The sequence below is a fragment of the Aotus nancymaae genome, unplaced genomic scaffold (genome assembly GCF_030222135.1).
Source record: "Aotus nancymaae isolate 86718 unplaced genomic scaffold, 86718_ANA_hifiasm-v0.15.2.pri h1tg000006l, whole genome shotgun sequence".
Taxonomy (NCBI): domain Eukaryota; kingdom Metazoa; phylum Chordata; class Mammalia; order Primates; family Aotidae; genus Aotus; species Aotus nancymaae.
Window position 1 is genome coordinate 5,975,905 of NW_026988417.1, and position 25,294 is coordinate 6,001,198.

The 25,294-nt window shown below is 57.3% G+C and overlaps 2 protein-coding genes across 4 annotated transcripts in view; one reads left to right on the top strand and one right to left on the bottom strand.

The window, feature by feature from the left end:
* Positions 1-25,294, top strand: part of LOC135270206 (cyclin-Y-like protein 2) — a 281,562-nt gene that overhangs the window by 63,602 nt on the left and 192,666 nt on the right. The gene's annotated exons all lie outside the window — the stretch shown is intronic.
* The window catches only part of LOC110567236 (cilia- and flagella-associated protein 46-like), a 61,793-nt gene continuing 44,062 nt past the window's right edge, over positions 7,564-25,294 (bottom strand). The window contains 13 exon segments of the mRNA XM_064365549.1: positions 7,564-7,898; positions 7,901-7,995; positions 7,998-8,122; positions 9,552-9,632; positions 10,084-10,165; positions 11,302-11,414; positions 13,010-13,112; positions 13,433-13,468; positions 13,545-13,605; positions 13,682-13,752; positions 23,263-23,430; positions 23,930-24,012; positions 24,555-24,676. Coding sequence (XP_064221619.1) covers positions 7,605-7,898; positions 7,901-7,995; positions 7,998-8,122; positions 9,552-9,632; positions 10,084-10,165; positions 11,302-11,414; positions 13,010-13,112; positions 13,433-13,468; positions 13,545-13,605; positions 13,682-13,752; positions 23,263-23,430; positions 23,930-24,012; positions 24,555-24,676 — 1,434 coding nt within the window. The 3' untranslated portion in view covers positions 7,564-7,604.

Sequence of the window (25,294 nt, forward strand, 5' to 3'; positions counted from 1 at the left end):
TGTGGCTGGAATTGGTGGCCGCTGTGGCTGGAACTGGTGGCCGCTGTGACTGGAACTGGTGGCCGCTGTGGCTGGAACTGGTGGCCGCTGTGGCTGGAATTGGTGGCCTTGGTCAGGTTATAAGATAAAGAGTAAAAAATGATTTTTAAACAAACATAAGAGTTTCAATACCTGTATGTCATTGTAAGAAAAAAACTTATGTGATATTTTTAATCAAGATGACTCTTTGGACACATTACCTTGGTGGAATAATTCCAGTTTAACATGTCTCCGTGGCTCCTCTTTCTGCAACCATGTGAATATGGCTTAGGCGCCACAAGGGTCTGCGTGGTCTTGGGTTGTTTTCTGTGGTCCTTCTCACCTCCCCCAGTGTCCTCCACTGCTGTTACGTGACAGAACAATCCTGTTCGGAGCCGTGATTCATGGTGTGACCCAGAAAGTGGTCGAGGTGGCTGGGCTGGACGAGGTGGGGTGGCGGCGGGGGCGGGGGCGTGTGTGCATTTCCCCTGGGAAATCAGGCTGTAGTCGTGGCTGGGGCCTCACACATGCTGCCCTGATTCGTGGGATTCCAGGATGGGCACATCTAGGGGGAAGCCTGGGGTCACAGTGGCTCACAAGCCATATGGAGATGGGTGGACTGGGGCAGTGTGTAGCTGTGGAGTTCATTGTAGAACTGAACTTGGAAGGACCAGGGACATTTTGGGTGCTGGGCCCTGGTTGCCCTGGGTTTTGCTCAGTGAGTTAGGAGAAGGGGCTGGGGAGGAGGGGTGGCTTCTGGCTGCTCGGGGGAGCTGTGGACCCATTTTTGCCATAGCCCTCGAGCACGCTACATGGTGAGCCACAGGGACAGGGGTCTTGTGGAGTGTGGGGAGTACTGGGCTGCAGGGCCTCCTCGGAAGAGGCAACCCCCAACACAGATGCCAGGGGGAGGCGGCTCCACAGCTTCCATGCCAGCCCCTCAGGCCACACAGCCACCTTTGATGCCCTGTCCCACAGCACAGGTGGGCAGGGGTTTACCACCCAGAGCCAGTAAACCCCTCCTCGGCTAAGGCCTGCGCCAGGATGTGGCGCAGCCCAAGTGATGTGACTTGGTGCTCACAGGAGAGGAGAGAAGGGAAGGGGGTGCCCCAGTGTAGGCCTCACCCGAACCCAGAAAACCTCACCTGAGCCCAGAAAACCTCACCCGAGCCCAGAAAAACCTCACCCGAGCCCAGAAAAACCTCACCCGAGCCCAGAAAAACCTCACCCGAGCCCAGAAAAACCTCACCCGAGCCCGGGACGCCTCACCCGAGCCCAGGACGCCTCACCCAAGCTCAGAAAAACCTCACCCGAGCCCAGAAAACCTCACCCGAGCCCAGAAAAACCTCACTTGAGCCCAGGACACCTCACCCGAGACCGGAAAACCTCACGTGAGCCTGGGAAACCACCTCTCTGAGGTGGGGGTGGGGATGTGTCTCCATGGTGAGGGTGGGGACATCTCTCTGCAGGGGGGGTGGGGACAGCCCTGCCTGTTTCTTCTTTCCACATTCAAGTCTCCGCTGTGGCTGGGCCCTTCTGCCTCCCCAGAGAAGCTGAGTGACCAGAACAGAGCCTGAATTTCCTTGTGCTGGGCTGCCCCCTCCGCAGCCTTGCTCTCGTGGGCTGGTCCTCTGCCCACAGTACCCCTCACTCCTCTCTACCACCTGGCCTCTTGCCCGGGTCAGAATTCCTGGATGAGGCAGGATAGAATGGCCTTAGGAACAACACTGTCACCCCGGAAGTGATTCTGGGATCACAGCAGCCTTGGGGAGCAGGCCCAGGCCCCACCCTCGAAGCCCATGCAGACCTGCTCTCAAGGACTCCACGTTCGAGGGGGAAACGTGTCTCTGGGACCCCTGTCCCCAGGCGTGGTACATGGCGTCCACAGGATCAGGTTCTCTGGTGGGAGCTAAACCAGAGGCAGTGCTGTCGCTCACTCGTGTTTACGGAGTCCGAGGTGAGCTGATCAGGATGGGAGGCTCGTGGCCCCAAAAGCACTGAGGACCCAGGCTCCTTCCAGCTGCGGCTGTGCCACCCTTGGCATGTAGGTTCCGCCTCACAGCACAACATGGCTACCAAGCTCCAGCCATCAGATTCTGTTCCAGCCTGCTGACAGGAGAAAAAAGAGCAAGCCTTTTCTTTTATGGACATCCCTCGAACCAGAACTTAGTAAAATGGCCACACGTGTTGCAAGGGTGGCTGGCTGTGCACCTGGCCAGGAATGGGGGGTCTATTTCTGTTGGTTTCTTTTTTGAGACAGAGCCTTGCTCTGTTACCAGGCTGGAGTGCAGTGGCAAGATCTGGGCTCGCCACAACCTCTGCCTCCCAAGTTCAAGGGATTCTCCTGCCTCAGCCTCCCAACTAGCTGGGATTACAGGCATGCACCACCACGCCCTGCTAATTTTGTATTTTTAGTAGAGACGGGGTTTCATCATGTTGGCCAGGATGGTCTCTTGACCTCGTGATCCACCTGCCTTGGCCTCCGAAAGTGCTGGGATTACAGGCGTGAGATTTCTAAGGGACCGTGGGAGGCTGGCCTTGAACCAGCCATTAATGGGGGGTCTGTTCCTAAGGGACCCTGGTTCTCTGTGACTCCTAGTTCTTCAATCAGCAAGAACTGGTCCCCGGGAAAGGCACAGCGTTCTGGGAAGTCTCAGCCCCTGTCCCTGCAGGGCTGGGGCTCAGTGATGGGGAGAAGGGAGGGGAGGGGCCCTCACAGCCCAGAGAGCAAAGCTGCTTGTGATGGGGCCACTCCTCTCCCTTCCGAGTGAGTCCTGTGGCCCCAAGACCTTGGCTCTTCCCCTCCTGGGGCCTGATTTAGCGGGGCGGCAGGGGCCGCTGCCTCGCCCTGTTGAAGGTCACCCAGTATTTAGGGGCTGGGATCTCCAAGCTCCTCAAAGGTGGCAGGACATTCTGAGGCTGGGATTCCCAGGAAAAATCCTTCTCAAGCCTCTAAAAGGGACGGTCCTGGGTCCGGCCTTCTGCCCTCAGGGATGTGGGGGGCAGCCTCCGTTGGGGGCTCCGGCTGCAGCTCCTCAGGGGGTGGTTCTGGGCCTTGAGAGCCTCCTTCCAAAGATGAGGTCTCCTGGGGTCATGGGTCGCAGGGACCGGCCCCCTGGTCTCTTCCCGGGCCGTTGAGCACCCCAAGTCCTTCCAGCACCCCAGTCCCACCCAGAAAGACAAGCAGGTCCGGGCAGGCCCCAGCTGCAGGCAGCAGGCAGAGCTCGGCCGCATCCCCATTATCTCAACCCACCTCTCGCCTCTTGTCACAAAGTATTAAAATCTGTAATAAGAACATTTAAGAGCTCCCTGTAATTTGGCCATCAGTGCTGTGCGGGCCATTAGCCGACTGCACGGGGTATCAATCTAGCCTTCTCTCTCCGGTCCCAATGAATTGTGATAAAAATGTCAGACAGTTAGATCACACTGGCCGCCAGTGCGGTGATGAGTAGCCAGGCGGGCGTGTCCCTCCAGTCACCCTCACGGCGGGAGCCCCTCCATGCCGTGCTGACGACACTTGAGGACAGTGGGATGGGCCGTGGGGGTCAGCGTGTCAGCCCAGCGAGTGGGGCCATCCCAGGAACCTACGCCCAGGCCCCTCGGAGCCCAGCTGGAGAGGCTGTGGGACCAGAGGGGGGTGTGGGGGAGGGGCAGGGGAGGGCAACCCCTGGGAACAGGACCGAGGTGAGGCATCCCTCAGAGGGTGCAGGGCCCTGAGCTCGGCAAGGAGGGGCGGGGGCTCCCAGGGCCCAGCCCTGCACTCAGGAAGGGAGCCTGGAGAGGACTGAGCAGCCTAGTGGCCCCACGGCCTCAGGTCTAACCCTTGGCTGGGTCCCCTCACCCTGTCCCCAGGTCCCTGTCCCCTTGGCTCTGTCCCCTCTGCCCTGTACCCAAGACCCTGATCCCACGCAGGGCTCTCGCTCCACCTGCCCTTCCCAGGAACCACTGCTGCCTTTTATTCTTAAGGGTGAAGATGTATTGGAAAATGTATTGGAAATTGATTTCTGTGTTGGAAATGGGGTAATTAAACTGGTTGTTTCCATCTTCAAGTGGTGCGTTTCTCACGGGCCAGCATCCCAGAAGGTGCTGGTGTCCATGGCAGCAGCGCTAAGGCTGGGCCAGAAGCACCCACCAGAGCCACCCCAAGTCCCAGAGACTCACAGAGACACTCACAGAGACAGAGACTCACAGAGACACTCACAGAGACAGAGACTCACAGAGACACTCAGAGACAGAGACTCACAGAGACAGAGACTCACAGAGACACTCACAGAGACAGAGACACTCACAGAGACACTGACAGAGACAGAGACTCACAGAGACACTCAGAGACAGAGACTCACAGAGACACTCACAGAGACAGAGACTCACAGAGACACTCAGAGACAGAGACTCACAGAGACACAGAGACACTCACAGAGACAGACTCACAGAGACACAGAGACAGAGACTCAGAGACACTCAGAGACAGAGACTCACAGAGACAGAGACTCACAGAGACACTCACAGAGACAGAGACACTCACAGAGACACTGACAGAGACAGAGACTCACAGAGACACTCACAGAGACTCACAGAGACCACACACAGACTCACAGAGACCACACACAGAGACTCACAGATCACACACAGAGACTCACAGATCACACACAGACTCACAGACCACACACAGACACTCACAGACCACACACACTCACAGAGACCACACACAGACACTCACAGAGACCACACACAGATACTCACAGACCACACACAGAGCCTCGGGTCCCAGAGACCACACACAGAGACTCACAGACCACACACAGACTCACAGACCACACACAGACACTCACAGACCACACACACTCACAGAGACCACACACAGAGACTCACAGACCACACACAGAGCCTCGGGTCCCAGAGACCACACACAGACTCACAGAGACCACACACAGAGACTCACAGATCACACACAGACTCACAGACCACACACAGACACTCACAGACCACACACACTCACAGAGACCACACACAGACACTCACAGAGACCACACACAGAGACTCACAGACCACACACAGAGCCTCGGGTCCCAGAGACCACACACAGACTCACAGAGACCACACACAGAGACTCACAGACCACACACAGACTCACAGACCACACACACTCACAGAGACCACACACAGACACTCACAGAGACCACACACAGAGACTCACAGACCACACACAGAGCCTCGGGTCCCAGAGACCACACACAGACTCACAGAGACCACACACAGAGACTCACAGACCACACACAGACTCACAGACCACACACAGACACTCACAGACCACACACACTCACAGAGACCACACACAGAGACTCACAGACCACACACAGACTCACAGACCACACACAGACACTCACAGACCACACACACTCACAGAGACCACACACAGACACTCACAGAGACCACACACAGAGACTCACAGACCACACACAGAGCCTCGGGTCCCAGAGACCACACACAGACTCACAGAGACCACACACAGAGACTCACAGACCACACACAGACTCACAGACCACACACAGAGACTCACAGACCACACACAGAGCCTCGGGTGCCAGAGACCACACACAGACTCACAGAGACCACACAGAGACTCACAGACCACACACAGACACTCACAGACCACACACACTCACAGAGACCACACACAGACACTCACAGAGACCACACACAGAGACTCACAGACCACACACAGAGCCTCGGGGTCCCAGAGACCACACACAGACTCACAGAGACCACACACAGAGACTCACAGACCACACACAGACTCACAGACCACACACAGACACTCACAGAGACCACACACACAGACTCACAGACCACACACAGAGCCTCGGGTCCCAGAGACCACACACAGAGACTCACAGACCACACACAGAGACTCACAGACCACACACAGACACTCACAGAGACCACACACACAGACTCACAGACCACACACAGAGCCTCGGGTCACAGAGACCACACACAGAGACTCACAGACCACACACAGAGCCTCGGGTCCCAGAGACCACACACAGACTCACAGAGACCACACACAGAGACTCACAGATCACACACAGACTCACAGACCACACACAGAGACTCACAGACCACACACAGACTCACAGACCACACACAGAGCCTCGGGTCCCAGAGACCACACACAGAGACTCACAGACCACACACAGACTCACAGACCACACACAGACACTCACAGACCACACACACTCACAGAGACCACACACAGAGACTCACAGACCACACACAGAGCCTCGGGTCCCAGAGACCACACACAGACTCACAGAGACCACACACAGAGACTCACAGATCACACACAGACTCACAGACCACACACAGACACTCACAGACCACACACACTCACAGAGACCACACACAGACACTCACAGAGACCACACACAGAGACTCACAGACCACACACAGACTCACAGACCACACACAGACACTCACAGACCACACACACTCACAGAGACCACACACAGAGACTCACAGACCACACACAGACTCACAGACCACACACAGACACTCACAGACCACACACACTCACAGAGACCACACACAGACACTCACAGAGACCACACACAGAGACTCACAGACCACACACAGAGCCTCGGGTCCCAGAGACCACACACAGACTCACAGAGACCACACACAGAGACTCACAGACCACACACAGACTCACAGACCACACACAGAGACTCACAGACCACACACAGAGCCTCGGGTGCCAGAGACCACACACAGACTCACAGAGACCACACAGAGACTCACAGACCACACACAGACACTCACAGACCACACACACTCACAGAGACCACACACAGAGACTCACAGACCACACACAGAGCCTCGGGGTCCCAGAGACCACACACAGACTCACAGAGACCACACACAGAGACTCACAGACCACACACAGACTCACAGACCACACACAGACACTCACAGAGACCACACACACAGACTCACAGACCACACACAGAGCCTCGGGTCCCAGAGACCACACACAGAGACTCACAGACCACACACAGACTCACAGACCACACACAGAGACTCACAGACCACACACAGAGCCTCGGGTCCCAGAGACCACACACAGAGACTCACAGACCACACACAGAGCCTCGGGTCCCAGAGACCACACACAGAGACTCACAGACCACACACAGAGCCTCGGGTCCCAGAGACCACACACAGAGACTCACAGACCACACACAGAGCCTCGGGTCCCAGAGACCACACACAGAGACTCACAGACCACACACAGAGCCTCGGGTCCCAGAGACCACACACAGAGACTCACAGACCACACACAGAGCCTCGGGTCCCAGAGACCACACACAGAGACTCACAGACCACACACAGAGCCTCGGGTCCCAGAGACCACACACAGAGACTCACAGACCACACACAGATCCTCGGGTCCCAGAGACCACACACAGAGACTCACAGACCACACACAGAGCCTCGGGTCCCAGAGACCACACACAGAGACTCACAGAGACCACACACAGAGACTGACTTTTGTTGTTTACTAGAACACTCAAATCAAAACCAGCCTAACAGGTCCTAACGGTCCTCCTGGTCTGAGCGACCCAGCACCGGCGCAGTGCTGAGAGGCTTTGTCTCCTGGGGCTCTGCCGGGGGGGCCTCCTCCCCAGGGAAAGGCGGTTTTGCTGCCAGCATAAATGAGCCCGCCGGCTGTGGAAGCCTCCCGATGGGAGGCCGCCCTTGTCCCGGCCCTAGGGAGAGACGCAGCTCCAGCCCCGACACAGACCCCATGGCGCACACGGGCAGGCACAGCTCGAGGTCCAGGCGACTGCCCGGCAGGAGGGCACAGTGTGGGGAGGTCTCAGGCTGAGGCCGCGCTAAGGGCTGGGGAGAGAGGGCCGGGAGGTGGGGATGGAGGGCTGTGGGTTGGCAGAGGGGCAGGGCGAAGGACAGCCGCGCTACCCGACGGCTTGGTGCAGCAGCCCATACAGGACCAAGTTGAGCGTGGTGGGAAGGAGCTCGGAGCTTTGGAGCCGCGGCTGCAGCAGCAGGAGCACCTTGTCCTTCAAGGTCTGAGAAGCCTCGTCTGTGGAGGGAGGGACGGGAGCCGTGAACCCCGAGGACCCGCAGGACGTCCAGCTTGGCCGAGGGCCAGGGCACAGGGGCGGGCATGGCAGGTGCCCTGACTGAGGGTGCCGAGGGGAACACACTGCCATCCGCCAGGCCTCCCAGGGCGCCCCCACCACGTGCACACCCCTCCTGCACCGAGGTGTCCAAGTCACCAACAGTTTCCAGGCCCAGGAGGGTCAGGGCAGGAAGGCCCCGCACAGCCGGGTGATGGCACCAGGACTGGACCCCCTGACCCGAAGCCCACTGTCCCCGATCCACCCCTCGGCCGGGCGAGCTGCTTTGCTGGGGGGGGCGGCCGTCTAGGGTGTGGCTGCTGCCTCTTCCTTCTCAACAGCGTCGGTCACCTGGGCTCAGGCCTGCACTACGGGGACAGGAGCTTGCAGGTCACGGCTGAGCGGCAGCAGCAGAACAACTCGGGCCTGGCCCTGCCCTTCCCGGATTCCCCTGCAGAGCGCCACACCAGCCACGCCACGGCGGCCTCTGTGTCCGCACCCGGCTCCGCGTTTGCAGGACAGGCGTGCGCTCCGTCCGCCTTCCTCCTGCCTCTCGCTCCCTCCCTCCCCCGACAAGCACGGGTCGTTGGGCCCGGCACCCCAGACTGTGGACCACGTGCTCTCTACACGGTAAGCTCCTGGCCGGTGGCGGCCACTGAAGGCCTCGGTGGGGGGACGCCTTCCTAGGCGGGGCAGACCACCCCTTCCGTGCGCTGCTGAGCGCTTCGACTCAGGGTCCCGTGAAGCTCCTCTCTGCGCTTCCCCCGACCACGGCAGGAGGGTTTTGCTGACTCTGAAGGATGAGTGGGTGGGGTTCCGCCTGTCCGTGTTTGAGAACAGACCATGTCCTGTGCCCCTTCCCGACGTTTCCCCTGTGAGGCCGTGAGAGGGACAGGCGCTGGGTGTGATGTGACAGTCAGGCTGCTCTCCACCCTCGGCCCATGCATTCCTCTTCCGGGAGGCCTCTTCCCAGGGGGGGACTCCTGGCCACATCCAGGGGATGTCCGGCCCTCGCTGTGGGAGGGGCCTGGCACAGCTGCCCCCTGGATTTCTCACTGGTTCCCAGAGAGCCCCAGGCTCGTGGGGTTCGCGTGACTGGAGCTGTCGCGGTCTCTGATGACCGCGACGCTTTCCCTCTGGGTTCCGGAGCCACGGCATTGCGGGCGTCACTGCTGAGGCTTGCGCCACTGCGGGGGGCTGGGGCAGTGCAGAGACGCAGGCAACTTCCAGGCGAGAACAAGCCCTCCTCTTTCTGGCTCCTAGCTAGTGTCTGGAATCCCAGTTCCCCACGGGGAAGCCGAGACACGTGTCCCTGGAGGGCTGTGGGGAGCACGTGTCCCACGGGCAGTGGCTGCGGAGGGCGCTGAAGGACGTGCCGGCCGCCCCCCTCACCTTGGTTCACCGCCTCATCGCCGCTCATCTCCTGAAGGAGGCGCACCGTTTCTCCAACTGGCTTCCCGACGGCCAACAGATCTACGGGAGAAGCGACCCCTCAGGCAGGCGTGGACACCCTGGCAGCCTTGCTGAAGGGCTGCGGGACAGGCCCGGGGTGCCCGGCGCCCACGCACTTTCCCAAAGGACGCTGGCCCGCAGCGCGTTGTCCTGCAGCAGTGTGGACCACTGGTTCTCCAGGATGCTCTTGACCCCCACCAGGCTCAGCAGGATGGCCACGTCGACAGGATCCTCCAGGGACGGCTTTGAGGCGCTGCGGGGACCCGGCTCCTGTGGGCTGGCGCCAGGGGGCCCAGCTGAGCCGCCCCTCCCTATGCACACGCATCTGCCCAATTGATGGAATGCACGTGCGCCCCAGCGGCTCTCACAGTTCTTGAAACCCGTCCCCTGAGTCCCTGCTCTCCTGTGGCACCCCCTGCCCCCCATCTGACCTCTCCGCCCTCTGCACCTCCTCCCCCGGGCAGCCAGGCACCTCCTGTACTCCGAGCTCTCCACGTGCCGCCTCATGCTCTGGTAGGACCGAGCCAGGTCCAGCAGGACCAGCACCTGGCACTCTGCCGACGGGAAGGGGGTAAGGGCAGGAAGGGTGGCTCAGCAGCCGTGGCCCGACGCAGGGGTGGGAGTGTGGGGGGCCTGTGCCTCCGGGCCGCAGCATGCTGGCCACTCAGCTTCAGGCTCCAACCTCACAACTGTCAGGTTCTTTCCAGGGACACCCTGGCCACAGTGAACCCGGCGGGCCTCAGGAGCCCAGACCCTTCACAGCCTCCTCCAGATGACTGTGCAGGCAAGAGGAAGTGGTGGGAAGCCCACCTGGGCACCCCTCATTGCCTTCCTCTGCCCTGCAGGGTGGTCTCAGTGCCCCCAGGAGGCCCACGCACCTCACAGGGAGCACACCTCTCAGGTCCCCGAAAGGCTCCCACCAACCCCACACAGCGGAGCCATCTGCAGCCCCGTGAGAGAAGGTCACAGCGAGTGGGCTGGCCCTACACAGGGTCATCCTGGTAGGGTGGCAGCCATAGTAGCTGAGACAGGGAGGTGGCCTTGGCACAGGGCTGAGCCACGCCTGCCTCCTGACCGCTCACCCTGCGGTGTCCAAGTGGTCGTGCCTGCTGACCAGGGCAGGCTGCTGTCTCTGTCGGTGCCCTCAGGCCGTGGCGCGTGATGGGGCGATATGCCCCTACACGTGTGCTCGAGACGGCGGTCACGCCTGCCACACTCATGCCACACCCTCAGCCTGCTGTGCTGTCCCCACCTCCTGCCAAAAGCCCCCCATCCTGGAGCTGGCTGGGGTGTCACTGTGCCAGACACAGCAGGGCCACACCTGGCAGACCCTCCGTGCCGGTGGACAGTGAAGGGGAAGGCGAGGCCCCAAGTGCCCACGATTAGACTAGAGGAGCCCTGAGGGAGGGGCCGTGACCAGCAAGGTCCTGAATTGCCCACCCCATCCTTCCTGAGATCCTGGGCCCAGCACTGACAGGCCTGCCAGGTCTGAAAAGCTGGGCAGGGGGAGTGGGGACACTCTGAGAAATGAAGAAGGGGGGCAGAAGTCCCCGTGGCTGCCACATCTGTGTGGGCCGTCCACCTGCAGACAGGAGGGGCCTGTGGCCACAGCAGATGACGGCGGCCCTGCTCTGCCCTCAGATGGATTTGTCCTGTGCCCGTGGAGGGGTGGCCAGAGGACCCCTCTCACCTTGCAAGTTCATGGCGACCAATCTCTCCACTACTACATGGGACAGGAAGCGCTCCATCCCATAGAAGAAGAAGCCGCTGCAGCTGCCCAGGGCCTGCTCCCACTGGGCCTGGCTGCAGAGAGAGGAGAGCGTGGGTGAACAGTGGCCACGCACCTGCACCAGACCCCAGCGCGCATTCTTCAAGCAGGCCACACACGCCCATCCCGTTTGCGCGTTAAACACAACTTTCTTTCATTTTCCCAATGCCCATGCCTCTGTCCTCTGTGCTCTGATCATGGGTTAGGATGAAGCCTAGTCAGCTGGACTCGCCGTGAGCATGGACTTCTGTGCTGGAACGAACACCCCTTCCCCGGGCAGGGCTGGCTGTGGGAAGCGCTAGGAGAGGCTTTCCCAATGCCAAGCATGTGGAGGGTACCCCCAGTACTCCAGGCAGGGGAGACGGTGACCAGACCAGGGTTCCCTCCTTCCATACCCGACCCCAACCCTGCCCCTGCAGCCCCGCTTCCCAACACACCTGCCCCCACACACACCTGTAGACCCGCCCCTGTACACACCTGCCCCCGCACACATCTGCTCCTGTACACACCTGTAGACCCACCCCCGTACACACCTGTCCCTGCACACCCCTGCCCACCACTGCACACACCTGCCCACACACACACCTGTAGACCCGCCCCCATACACACCTGCCCCCGCACACACCTGCCCCCACACACACCTGCCCCCACACACACCTGTCCCTGCACACCCCTGCCCACCACTGCACACACCTGCCCCCACACACACCTGTAGACCCGCCCCCATACACACCTGCCCCCGCACACACCTGCCCCCGCACACACCTGCTCCTGTACACACCTGTACACCCACCCCTGTACACACCTGCCCCTGCACACACCTGCCCCCGCACACACCTGCCCTTGCACACACCTGCTCCTGTACACACCTGTACACCCACCCCTGTACACACCCGCCCCTGTACACACCTGCCCCTGTACACACCTGCCCCCGCACACACCTGCCCCCGCACACACCTGTACACCCACCCCTGTACACACCCGCCCCTGTACACACCCACCCCTGTACACACCTGCCCCCGCACACACCTGCCCCCGCACACACCCGCCCCCACACACACCTGCTCCTGTACACACCTGTACACCCACCCCCGTACACACCTGCCCCCGCACACACCTGCCCCCGCACACACCTGCCCTTGCACCTGTGCCCCTTGTACACACCTGTGCTTCACACACCTGTCCCTGAAGCCCCGCCCCTGGCATGGAGCCTGCAACATGGAAGGACCCCCTCCCACCCGTGGCGCTCCCTCCCTGGTTGCTCTGGTTCTCTGCTGGTGCTTCTGGACCCCTCTGGACCACGGAACCCCGAGGGCACCTGGGGGGCAGTCTGTGACTGGTCTGTGGAGCGGCTGCAGTGCTGGGGGTGAAGAGGCGGCCCCTGCTGCTGGACCATGTGCTATCAGTGACGCTGGGGGCCCCGGGTCACCATCTGTAAAGTGGGTAACAGTGCCCCTCGCCCAGTCTCTGTGAGGACTCAAGGAGCCAGATCTGTCTCGGCATTGTGTGCTGTGCCTGGTGGGACTTAAGACAGGGCAGACCCAGGGAGCCCGGGGTGGGAGCAGTGGCTCCTCGCTGGACCCCTGAGACCCGACACATGCAAACAGCTCCTGGGAACCCAGCTCCGAACCTGGGAAACTGCCTGCTTCCCAGATGTCCCACCCATCGCGACGTGAATGTGTCTTGGAATCTTTCCAAAATTTCTTGGGTGATGGAGACAGGAGTCAGCATTTCTACAAGGAGAATGGGGCGGAGACACATGACGTGCTCTGTCACACACGGGTGCGCAGGGCCGGGGTCCCTGGGGAGGGGTCACAGCGAAGGCGGGCGGATATGTCAGTGCCCTGCCATGCGCCAGTAGGGTTATGGTAGAACCAGGCTAGCAAGAGAGAAAACCCCAACAAATTAAAATATTTAAAGCCGAAACAGGGCAAGCACGTATGCTGATTTCAGCACCTCAAGGAGGCGGGTACCAGCTGCTACCCACCACCGCAGGCCAGCAGGAGGCGGAGGCCAGCGTGTGCCTGAGCGGGGAGCCCTGTGCAGCACCCACCTGGGCCCTGGGCCTCCTCACACGGGTCCACGATGACTGAGTTCCAGTCAAGGAGAAACAGGAGCATGGGGCGGGGTCTGGGCCCTCCGCCCCCACATCCATCAAAGGATACACTTGAAGTTGTCTGAGTCGACTATGACGCAGTCGGGGGGGATGACCCGGGGGAAGCTGCCCTGTAATCACAGACCAGGGTCACGCAGGGTCCCGCTGTGCCCGCCCGCCAGATCCCCCGCCACAGGCCCCACCCACCTTCCTGCCCTTCTTCGCTAGGCGTCTCTTTTTGGCGTCTCTGCTTCTCCCCTCCTTTTTCACGCCACCTTCTGCTGAAGACAAGAAAGAGGAGGGGTGTCTGGCTGCAGCGGAGGCGGCCGTCCCCGCGCCCCACGCCGTCGGACGATTTCATGTTGCACAACTTCCGCCTCAACGAAAAAAACCAAGCAGTGAGAACAAGCGATTTCAATTTTTGTAAAGCTGACATGGGAATAACCCCTCAAAAGCAAAGGCTCACAGGGCTGGGGAAAAATCCCCAAGGAAGAACCGCTCCCTGCGGGCTCCAAGGCCCGCCGGCTGACCACTCACACGGGCCACTGCGTGCTCACCAGTGCCTGGGCCCCTCGCCGGTTCCAGGCCTTCTGTGCAGGGATTTCCAACCTGCCCGTCTACACCAACGCTTTCTTTTGCTGGTTCTGCGTAGACAGCTGTGTGCCTGGGAAGCCCGGCCGCTCCCTCCTGCTTCTGCCCCGTCTTTTCTTTCCTTTCTGTGTGCCTGTGCTGGGGCCTCCAGCGGACAGTGGAATGGACGCACGGATGGGGCTCACTGCCCGACCCCCTTTCTAAGGGAGCCCCGTTAGGAAGGAGGCTGTCTCTAGCTTTCGACAGATTCCTTTATTAGGATGGGGCATTGTGTTGTGTTCCCGGCTTACGAGGTAGACGTGTACATTTTATCGAATGCTTTTACCCTGCGCTGACTGAAATGTTTGTACGACTGTTCCTCCTGCAATCTGTTCTAGGACATTTGTAGCATTTTAGGGTTAAACTGGAGCCGGGCACAGTGGCTCACGCCTTATAATCCCAGTGTTTTGGGAGGCTGAGGTGGGAGGATCACTTGAGCCCAGGAGTTCAAGACCAGCTTGGGCAACATAGTTAGATCCTGTCTCTAAAAAGACACTTAGCTGGGAATGGTGTCCTATGCCTGTAGTCTTGGCTATTTGGGAGGCTGAGGTGGGAGGATTGCTTGAGCCCAGGAGGTTGAGGCTGCAGTGAGCTATGATTGTGCCACTGCACTCCAGCCTGGGTGACAGAGCGAGACCCCGTCAGGGAGGGAAGAAGGGGAGCAAAAAGGCTGAGCTGAGAGATGACAGCTTATCTTTGTGTGTATTTTTTGTGCTGCTCTGGAGCAGTCTGGGAGGAGCGGGGAAGGATGGGAGGAGCTGCCGACTTCTCTGTTACTGGGGAGATTAATCTAACACTGACATCATCTGTTTCTTGACAGTCTGGCAGAAGTCAGAGAAAACATGGAAAAACTGATTTTTTTTTTTTTGTGAGAAGACTAAATCCACGGATGTCCTTTTTTGCTGGTTATGAGACTTTCAGCTTTCCGTTCTTCCTGGAGTCTGAAAGCGTTTGCTCCTAGTATGTCGTCCCTGCTGCCCAGGGCTTTCACTGTATTGGCACAAAGTTGCTCCTTGGCTATCCCGTAGCCTCTGGTGTGCGCTGAGGGCTGTGTCCCTCCATTTCTGACATTCTCATCGGTCTTCTCTGGGGCGTCTTTGTTTCCTTGGTGTCGCCTCGGGGACTTTCTGCATCTGCTCTCCCGCTTGTCGTCGGATTACTCTGCCTTCGCGCTCTGACTTCTCAAATCGGTGCTGAGCTTATGGATTCCGGGCGCTTCTCCGGTTCTAACGTTGCCATTTACAGCTGCAGCGCCTTCTAAGTCAGGTTAGCAATGTCTCGCTGATTTTTGACATTTCCACGATCACATCATTTCTTCTGAGTCCCGTGAGATATTCAGAAGTGTGGTCTTGAATTTTCAAACGTACAGGATGGAAAAGATGCACCTCGGGAGCTGCTTTCTGCTCTCATCACGCTGCGCCTCAGGTGTGGGCCGTCTGCCTGTGTCTGAGACACGGTGGGACCTGCCTCTCCATTTAGGGATTGTTCCCAGTGTACTTGAAAAGGTCGCAGAACGCCACGTTCTAGGCACAGAGTTCCACGTCTCTCTCACGCCGAGACGGTTAATCACGTTGCCCTGAATCCCCTCTCTTTTTGCTTTGTCTGTCAGATGCGTCGGTAATCCAGGAGCTGCGAAATCTCCCAGCGTCGGGACCAGCCGGCGGCCGCGCCCCACAGTTTTTGCTTCTTGTATTTGGAGGCTGTTTCACCGTCTGAGGAGTCGAACCTTTCTCACGATGGCCACGTCCCTGATAACGCCTGGCTCTAAAGTCTGTTTCCTGTGCGAGGCAGACGCTGACCCTCCTGGTTACTTTTAAATATTTACTCATTTTTACTTCTCTTCCTTTAACTCATGTGGGTCCTTTTTGATGGGCGTGTTTCCTGCAAACTGCATGTGACTGGCACCCTCTTCTTGCCTCTGTCGTCTCATTGGCAGGGTTGGCCAATTGACCTTTTTTTGAACGTGGGAAACGGATGCTCGGTGCCACAAAGAAAAATCAGCACTGAGACAAAAGATCTGTTACTTAGCAAGCAATTCTTACTTCCTGGACTGCAGGAAGGGTACCCTCGCTAGCCATCTTGCCATGAGAGTACAATGAACAAAGGAAAGCAGACATATTTCTCCCTCACGCATCTGGGGTCGTCCTCACTGCTGTGTCTGATCTCCACTGGCCGGAGCCAGACCTCACAATCTAAACTAAAACCTGACTGGCTAACAACTGAAAACCTTTAAACAGGTAAGGGGCATAGGCTGTGAGCTGGGACATGCCTGTGAGCACATCTTTGTTAAAGTACAAGGACGTAGAATATACTACATGCCTGTAAGCATGGCATGTCTAATAGCTACATAGCATAGGGCTTAACAAACAGTTATTAGCACACTTATGATTTATCCTATTTTTTTCCTGACTGAGTCTGGCTCTGTCGCCCGGGCTGGAGTGCAGTGGCACAATCTCGGCTCACTGCAACCTCCACCTCCCAGGTTCAAGAGATTCTCCTGCCTCAGCCTCCCAAGTAGCTGGTATTACAGGCGCCTGCCACCACGCCCAGCTAATTTTTGTATTTTTAGTAGAGACAGGGTTTACTGTGTTGGCCAGACTGGTCTTGAACTCCTGACCTCGTGATCTGCCCTCCTTGGCCTCCCAAAGTGCTGGGATTACAGGCGTGAGCCACCGCGCCCGGCTGAGTTGAAGAGGAACTTTTACTTCCCACGTTGATGTGCGACATAAGTGGGCCAACTTCCACTGTCTGACTTCTTTCTTTTTATTTGTCCTGTTTTTCTGTGTGCTTCTCCATTCGTTCTTCCTTCTCTGTTCGTTTGGACTTTGCACACTGGGGCGCCCTTAACGCTTTGCTGCGGTGCTGACACCTGGCAGTGCCTCCAACTCAGTAGTTCATGGCTCCGAGGACACTTCAAGGCTCAGCCTAATTCTTCCTTTTGTGGCCACTTGGTAGCGTTTCAAAGACCTAATGACTGCAGCCCGGCTTTCGGTCACTCTGCGGTGAGGGTTCTGTGAGTTTCCGTGGCCGCCGTTAACCATTTATCACAAAAACGGGGGCTTAACGCGGCACTGCTTCCTGTCTGATGGTTCTGGGCTCAGAGGTCGGAATGGGGGGCACTGAGTCACAATGGCGGCGGCGCCCGGCCGCGCTGGTCCTGGAGGCTCCTGGGGAGAATCCTTTCCTGGCTCCTGGCCATGCCCTCCATCCTCACCATCAGCAGCGCAGCCCCCAAGCTCTTCTCTGGCCTTCCTGCTTCCCTGGTGTGAGGACTTGGTCATCACCTGGGCCCACGCAGATCCCCAGGAGCGCCTCCCATCTCAAGTCTGGAACTGCATCTGCGAAGCCCCTGGACCACGCCACCTCGCAGGCTCACGGGCACCGGGGCTGGGGCGTGGGCACCTCTGGACGGCCGGCATCCTGCCAACCACAGCGGTGCTGCAGCATCTAGCCCGGCCGCTTCTTTCCTGTTCTGCCCCTGCCATGACGGTGGTGGCCGCGCCGGGCAGTGGGGAAGGGAAGGACGTTTCAACACACGATGTGCGGACAGCTGGATCCCCTCATAGAAAAACAACGTAAACTCCACCTCACACTCCAGAGTCCATCTCAGATGGCGCTTAGGTAGAAATGTGAAAGCTGGGGAAAAAAAGAGATGGATTTACAAGATATCATGAGAGAATATCTTTATGATCATGAGGAGAACAAAGACTAAAAACCCCAAACACACCTAACGACAAACCACAGCTAATAGTGGAAAGCACGAAGTTTTTCACCTAAGACCAGAAACGAGGGGGGGGAACCCACCCTTGCCACTTCTATTCAAGCAGCGCTGAAGTCCCCACCGGAGCAGCGAGGCAAGAAAGAGAAATAACAGGCCGGGCGTGGTGGCTCACGCCTGTAAATCCAGCACTTCGGGAGCCTGAGGTGGGTGGATCACCTGAGGTCAGGAGTTCTAGACCAGCCTGACCAATATAGTGAAACCTCATCTCTACTAAAACTACAAAAATTAGCCGTGCGTGGTGGCATACACCTGTAATCCCAGCTACTTGGGAGGCTGAGGCAGGAGAATTGCTTGAACCCAGGAGGCAGAAGTTGCAGTGAGCCAATATCAGGCCACTGTACTTTAGCTCGGTCGACAAAGCAAGATCCCATCTCAAAAACAAGGAAGAAAGAAAAGCAAAATGCCTGGGAGTGGCAGGGTGCAGTGGCTCACACCTGTAATCCCAGCACTTTGGGAGCTCGAGGTGGGTGGATCACCTGAGGTCAGGAGTTCGAGACCAGCCTGACTATATGGTGAAATCTCATCTCTGCTAAAACTACAAAAATCAGCTGGGCGTGGAGGCAAGCATCTGTCATCCCAGCTACTCCCAATGTTGAGGCAGGAGAATCGCTTGAACCTGAGAGGTGGAGGTTACACTGAGCAGAGATCTCACCACTGCACTCCAGCCTGGCGACAGAGCAAGATTCCATCTTAATAAATCAATAAATAGAATTTTAAAAAGGAAAGAAAAACAACAGGCACACACATCAGAAAAAAAGATGTGAAATTATCTGTTTCCAGATAACAAGCTCTTATGTACACAAGACCTCAGAGACTCCACCAAAAACCTGTTAGAACTAATAAACTCAGTAAAGTTGCAAGATACAAAATCAACATACAAAAATCAGTAGTATTTCTATACATTACCAATGAACTAACTATCTGATTAAGAAATTAAGAAAACAATCCTATTTCTAATAGCATCAGAAAGAACAAACTACTTAGGAATAGATTCAACCATGAAGTGAGAGATCGCTGCCTTTCTATGACACTGATGAAAGAAATTGAAGGAGACATAATACACGGGAAGATAGCCTGTGTTCGTGGATTGGAAGAATTAATATTTTTAAATGCCCATATTACCCAAAGCAACCTACAGATTCAATGCACTATCAAAATTCCACTGGCATTTGTGACAGAAATAGAAAAGCAATCCTAAAATTTACAAGGAGCCACACAAGACCCTGAATAATCAAAGTGATCCCGAGCAAGAGCAAAGCTGGAGGCATCACATTACCTGGTTTGAAATTATGCTACAAAGCTATAGTAATCAAAACAATATGGTACTGGTATAAAAGCAGACACTGGGCCCAATAGAACAGAATGGAGAATTCAGAAATAAACCCACACCTTCAAGGTCAACTGATATTTGACAAAGGTGTCAAGAACACACAACGGGGAAAGGACAGTCTCGTCAATAAACGGTGTTGGGGTAACGCAATATCCACACACAAATCAAGGAGTTTGGAGCCTTATCTTATACCATCTACAAAACCCAACTCAAAACGGATTCAGGAAATCACACAACTACTAAAAGGAAACACAGGGGAAGAGCTCCTTGATTTTGGTCTTGGCAATGAAGTTTTTGGATGACATCAAAATTATCAGCAACACAAGCAAAAATGAACCGTGAGATCACATCAAACTGAAAAGTTTCTGTGTAGCAAAGGAAATAACACAATGAATACATGGACCCAGCGCACACCTTCAGATGCCATTGGCCTGACTTCAAGAACAGGCACACCGGGCTGCAGGATTTCGGGGTGCCGATCTTGGAGGTGAGGTCATAAAAAGCCCTGGCTTTGCAGTACAGTCAGGAGGGTGGGCGCCGTGGGCGGTGAGCTGGGCTCGGGGAGAGAGTGACTCTTGGTGGGCGCGGGGCCCGCTTCCTGCCTGGAGCTCCACTGGGGCATTTTTCTAGAGAGGTGGTACACTTCACTGTCAAACACGGTTTCCGAAACCTCTGCAAGCCTCGTGTCTGTGCCAACCAACTCCCGCTCCGGCCTCCCTGCCTCTCCACCCTGCACTCCCATCCCCTCCAGCCTGAGCCCCAGCCAGTCCCAGGCCACTGAGTGCCCTCCTGCCATGCAAGGCAGACATGCCTTCCACACGGAGCTCACTAGGGGAAGGCAGGACGGCGGCCAGAGGGACAAACCAGGTTCCGAGAAGGGGCTGACCGTGGCCTGTGGATGGACGGGGCACCCGGTGGGCCAGAATCACACGGAGACCAGCCATAAGCTACCAGGCTGGCTGCTGCGGGAGCTCCCGGGCCTAGAGGAACCTCCCTGGACACGGCGCCTGCGGGGGTTCTGCCCTCTGACTGACTGACTTCCTCCATCCAGGACCTACCTCGCCCATGTGCTCTGGTATGAGCTTCCATGACCCTGATACAAATTTGCTGTTTCTGTATTTTATGTAAAAAATTTCCATTCACAAGCAGGAGACTCCTCGAGGACTTGGGGTCACAGGAAGGGTCAGAGCACCAGAGTACAGCGTCCACGTGACCACAGTAAACTGCCTGCGTTTAAAGTGAGCCACGTGGTGGGACTGGACTGCACTCCTGTGTTACTGCCACAGCGAAGGTCCTGGCACGCCCTGCCCCTGGGGCTTCCCCAAAACACCCAGGACCCTCCCTCCCGCACCCGTGGCCCTGCCCCCCACTTCTCCTGCAGCCCCAGCCCCCACCCCAGGAAGCGACTTACCTGCCTTCTGACTTGTACATTCTCCCAGGCGTTTGTAAAAATGAAACCAGCGCCTGTGCACGCCCTTGATCTGGCCTCTTCCCATCAGCCTAGTTCCATAAATTCCTTCTCGCACCTCAGCGGTATCCGCAAATCACGATAAATTGTTCTTGTTTCCCTTCAGATCGCAGTATTTTCTAAATGCCCCTTTCAATTTCCTCTTTTATCCATGGGTATTTAAGAAGTGTAGTTAGTTTCTAAGTGTTTGGGGTTTTCCAGACACGATTTCTGTTACTAATGTCTAATTTAACTCCACTGTGATCAGAGAACCTATTGTGAGTAATTTGGACCCTTTAAGATTTTTGAGGCTTGTTTGATGGCTCCACTTGGGGTGGAACATGGTCAAATGTTCCGTGTGTGGAAAAGGAATACATTCCTCTGTCGAGGGGCACCGTTACGTAAGTGTGGGTTACATGAAGCTGGTTTAAATCCTCCATCACTATTGAGAAGGGGATGCTGAGCCCCGCCATCCCTGCATACGTCACGATTGCTCTGTGGCTCCATGGCCTTTATCTGGTGTATTCCGCAGCGATGGTAATTGATGGATTAATAATTGGGCTTCACACCCTCTTCAGGAATTCGTCTCCTCCTCGTACAGAGTGGCCTCTGCACCCCGGGTCCCTAACTTCACCTTTCTAATTTCATCTCGCCATGCCGACTTTCTTTGAATAGTAAGAGATACGGCTTTTTCATCCTTTTTTTTAAACTCACCATTTTCTTTTTATTTCAAGTGGGTTTCCTGGAGGAAGCGCATTTTGAATGCTGAATTTTCATTTAATCCGATGCTATTCTTCTTTCAGCTGTGGTGTTTAGACAATGTGATTATGGATGTGGTTGGGCTGAAATAGACTATCTTGCTGTTTTATTTTTCCTGTCCGTCCTCTGTCCCCTCTTTCTGTGTGTTTTTCGGATTAACTGTGTTTATGATTCCATTTCATCTTCTGCATCACGTATTTGTTATAAACTCTGTGGGGTTTTCTGTTGTTCTCCGTGTTGCTTTGAGCGATTACTTGAGGGTGTGCAGTTCACGTCTTTCCCACGGCCTGTCTGCAAGCGACGTTGCCGCACGTTCTCTAGAGGACGGCGCCTTCAGCGCTCTGCGAGTACCGCTCGCTCCCTCTCCTCTTGTGTGCTGCTACTCATTTCACATTTACGTTATAAAACCCCACACTATTAGCATTTTCTTTTGCTCTAAACTTCCTGCTCAAAAATATTCTAAAGAGATCGTGCAGTTAAAGACACTCTCAGTGTTTGCCCACGTCTTTCCCGGCTGCAGAGCTGCCTCCGTCCCCGGCCGCGCACACAGGCGTGGGCTGTTTCTCCGCCGAGGACTCTGCACCTCTCAGAGCAGCCGTTCCTTGCAGGTCTCTCCTCCCTGGTGCCCCGCCCTGCACCTTCCGGCCGTCCGTGTCCCTGGACTCCAAACTCCCTGTCCTCAACTCGGGGAGACCCCTGGGCTCTTCCCACCCCCCACCCCTGCCAGTACTGTGACCCGGAAACTCCCCAGGGCGTAAGAGCTGGTGGGCCGTGGTGCTCGCCAGCCAACCCCTCTTTCAAGGGCCCTTGTCCTGCTCGGCCTGCTCGTCAACGTTTGGAAACACTCAATCGTGTGTTTTTTTCTGGTTTTTAGTTGTCTCAGCTGGGAGGGCAAATCTGGCCCTTGTTATCTCACCTGAGAGGGAAGCAAAAGTCCAGTCTATTTATTTTTAATTTCATTTGATATTGAAGTGCAACATACATGCAGAAAACTGCCAACACCACAAGCGTGGGGCTGGGGAAGCTTCACAAGCAGGGCCCGTGTGCACAGCCAGCACCCCGTCACCAGCGCCACCACCCCGAGTCCCGGCCGAGGCCAGGGCCTCCCGTACGCTCCCTCATCGCATTCCCCGTCTAACCGAGCGACTCACGGGGAGGCTGCTGCTCACTACCCATCTGGTTCCCTCCTTTGAAACAGAGACTTGTGGGGGCAGGAACAGCGGTAAATTCTTCCTCCCTGTGTGCTCGGCACCAGGACACCAGCACATCGCGGGTGTTCTACGAACCCCTCCGAGTGTTACCGGCGCGTCGCGGGTGTTCTACGAACCCCTCCGAGTGTTACCGGCGCGTCGCGGGTGTTCTACGAACCCCTCCGAGTGTTACCGGCGCGTCGCGGGTGTTCTACGAACCCCTCCGAGTGTTACCGGCGCATCGCGGGTGTTCTACGAACCCCTCTGAGTGTTTATGTTTTCTTTGCTTTTTTTTGACAGCGTCTCACTCTGTTGCCCAGGCTGCAGTGCAGTGGTGCCATCTCAGCTCACCGAAGCCTCCGTCTCCCGGGCTCCAGCCATCCTCCCACCTCTCAGCCTCCTGAGTAGCTGGGACCACAGGTGCACGCCCGGCTGATTTTAAAGTTTCTTATGGAGACGCAATCTCACCATGTTGCCCGGGCTGGTGAGCATTTATATCCTGTAAATACCTATGAATGAATAAATGCCTAGAAAAACGTTGCAACACTGGCTGATTATTTTTTAAAAGGAGCTAACATTGTTTTATCTGAAAAATAATTTAAATTTTCCATTTTAAAATGACACATGAAGGTGGCTCAGGGCCGTTCCTACCTGTCTCTTCTTTACAGAGGCGATTCCATAGCATTTGAAGAGAAAATTCTCGGGACACAGAGGAAACTGTCCCTTTGTCGAACGCGGAGAGGCCTTCCAGCGGCAGCTCCAGGAGATGTCTGTCTGCGACCAGGATGATCTTATCGGCCACCTCCGGCTGGACCGTGTCTGGAAACGGCAGTGCAGGTGCAGGGAGATCAGCTCCCGAAGATGAGGCCCCTCCCACGGGCCGCGGGGCTGCGTCTTCTGACTTTGCTGCTGGGAAAGGCTGGTGGCCCGCCTTGACTCCACGTCAACTCCTCCAGACACCCGGGAATGGGGCCAGGAACAGCCCCTCATCACACCTTTCTCTCCTTTTGTTAGCAAGCACGCGTGGTGTGGCGGGGCTGACAATCCACCCATGAGAGGGCAGCTGTGCTGGGTTCCCGGGTGCTCTCGGGGGCTTGGCACAGAGCCTCCTACCCGGAGGATGGGCTGGTCCAGGCTGTGCACAGAACCCTCCGGGGCCCCATCTGCAGGGATGTCTCACAGGGAGGGGCTGCAGGGCCGTGGGGGTGGGATTCCTGGGCTCCTGACCCCCCTTGGCTTTCCCGGCTGGGTGGGGGGATCCCACCCCCACTTCTTCTGGCAGAACAAGCTCCCCAGGCTGAGCGCAGTGCGCACTCACTCCGTGGCCCTGTGGACGGCTTCCTCTCCTTGTCTTTACCCTTGGACTTCCCTGAATCTGCAACAGCCATGGGCGTCTGCACTCTGAAAGTCAGGTCACATACTCGGGTTTAAGAAACAGACAGAGATGACATCTGCTGAGAATATATCTCTACATAAGTGACACCCGCTCAGCCTGCTTCAGTCTAAGGCGGCAGCACCACAAGACATCCCCACGCTCGCTTCTGGGGATGGTCCTGCTGAGGCGGGGCTGGGATGAGCAGAAGGATTTCAGGACCGTCTCCGATCCACCAGCCAAGCTAAACGGTGCCAGGTGCCTGTCCCCTCTGCCTTCCCTCCCACCCAAAATCAAAGGAGCCCGACGGCCCCTTGGAGGTGCTTGCCCTCCCACCCCACGCTTGGGCCAGGGGCGGGAGGGGCCTCGGGGAGTGGGCAGTGGGAGGTGCTCCGCCAGGCTGGAATGGAGGCAGAACCAGGACGTCTTCCTGGGAGCAGGTGCGTGGTGCGGAGTCTGGAACGAGGCGGCTGAGAAGGCACAGCAAGCACACGTGCTTGGCCACAGCCCCGGGCACACGTGTCCATCCGTGAGCGTGGTGGGGACTGGGCCTCAGTGTCATCCCCAGTACCTGGCCTCGGAGACACCGAGCATGGGGAAGAGCGGCCGCAGAAGCTCCTCCAGGGCCTCCAGGACGCTGCTGAGACTGTGTGCCGGGGGCTCCTTCTCTTCTGCCTGCAGGCCTTCTGGCTCCTACCTCAACCCAAACAAGAGGCCCGCATAGCAGAGAGCATGCATGGCCCAGACCCTGAGGGAAGCCAGGACCCTGCGGAAAGGCCGAGCTCCTGCCCCGTCTGTGAACAACGTGGTGGACCAGGGCGCCCGGCTCAGCAGCGAGGGCCCCACAGCACCTGCCCATCCCCTGGGGGTCACCTGCCCATCTCCTGGGGGGTCACCTCATCCATCCCCTGGGGGTCACTTGCCCATCCTCTGGGGGGGTCACCTGCCCATCTCCTGGGGGGTCACCTCATCCATCCCCTGGGGGTCACCTGCCCATCCCCTGGGGGTCACCTCACCCATCCCCTGGGGGGGTCACCTGCCCATCTCCTGGGGGGTCACCTCATCCATCTCCTGGGGAGATCAGTGCCCATCCCCTGGGGGTCACCTCACCCATCCCCTGGGGGTCACCTGCCCATCCCCTGGGGGTCACCTCGCCCATCCCCTGGAGGGTCACCTCACCCATCCCCTGGGGGTCACCTGCCCATTCCCTGGGGGGTCACCTCACCCATCCCCTTGGGGTCACCTCACCCATCCCCTGGGGGTCACCTCACCGATCCCCTGGAGTGTCACCTCACCTATCCCCTGGAGTGT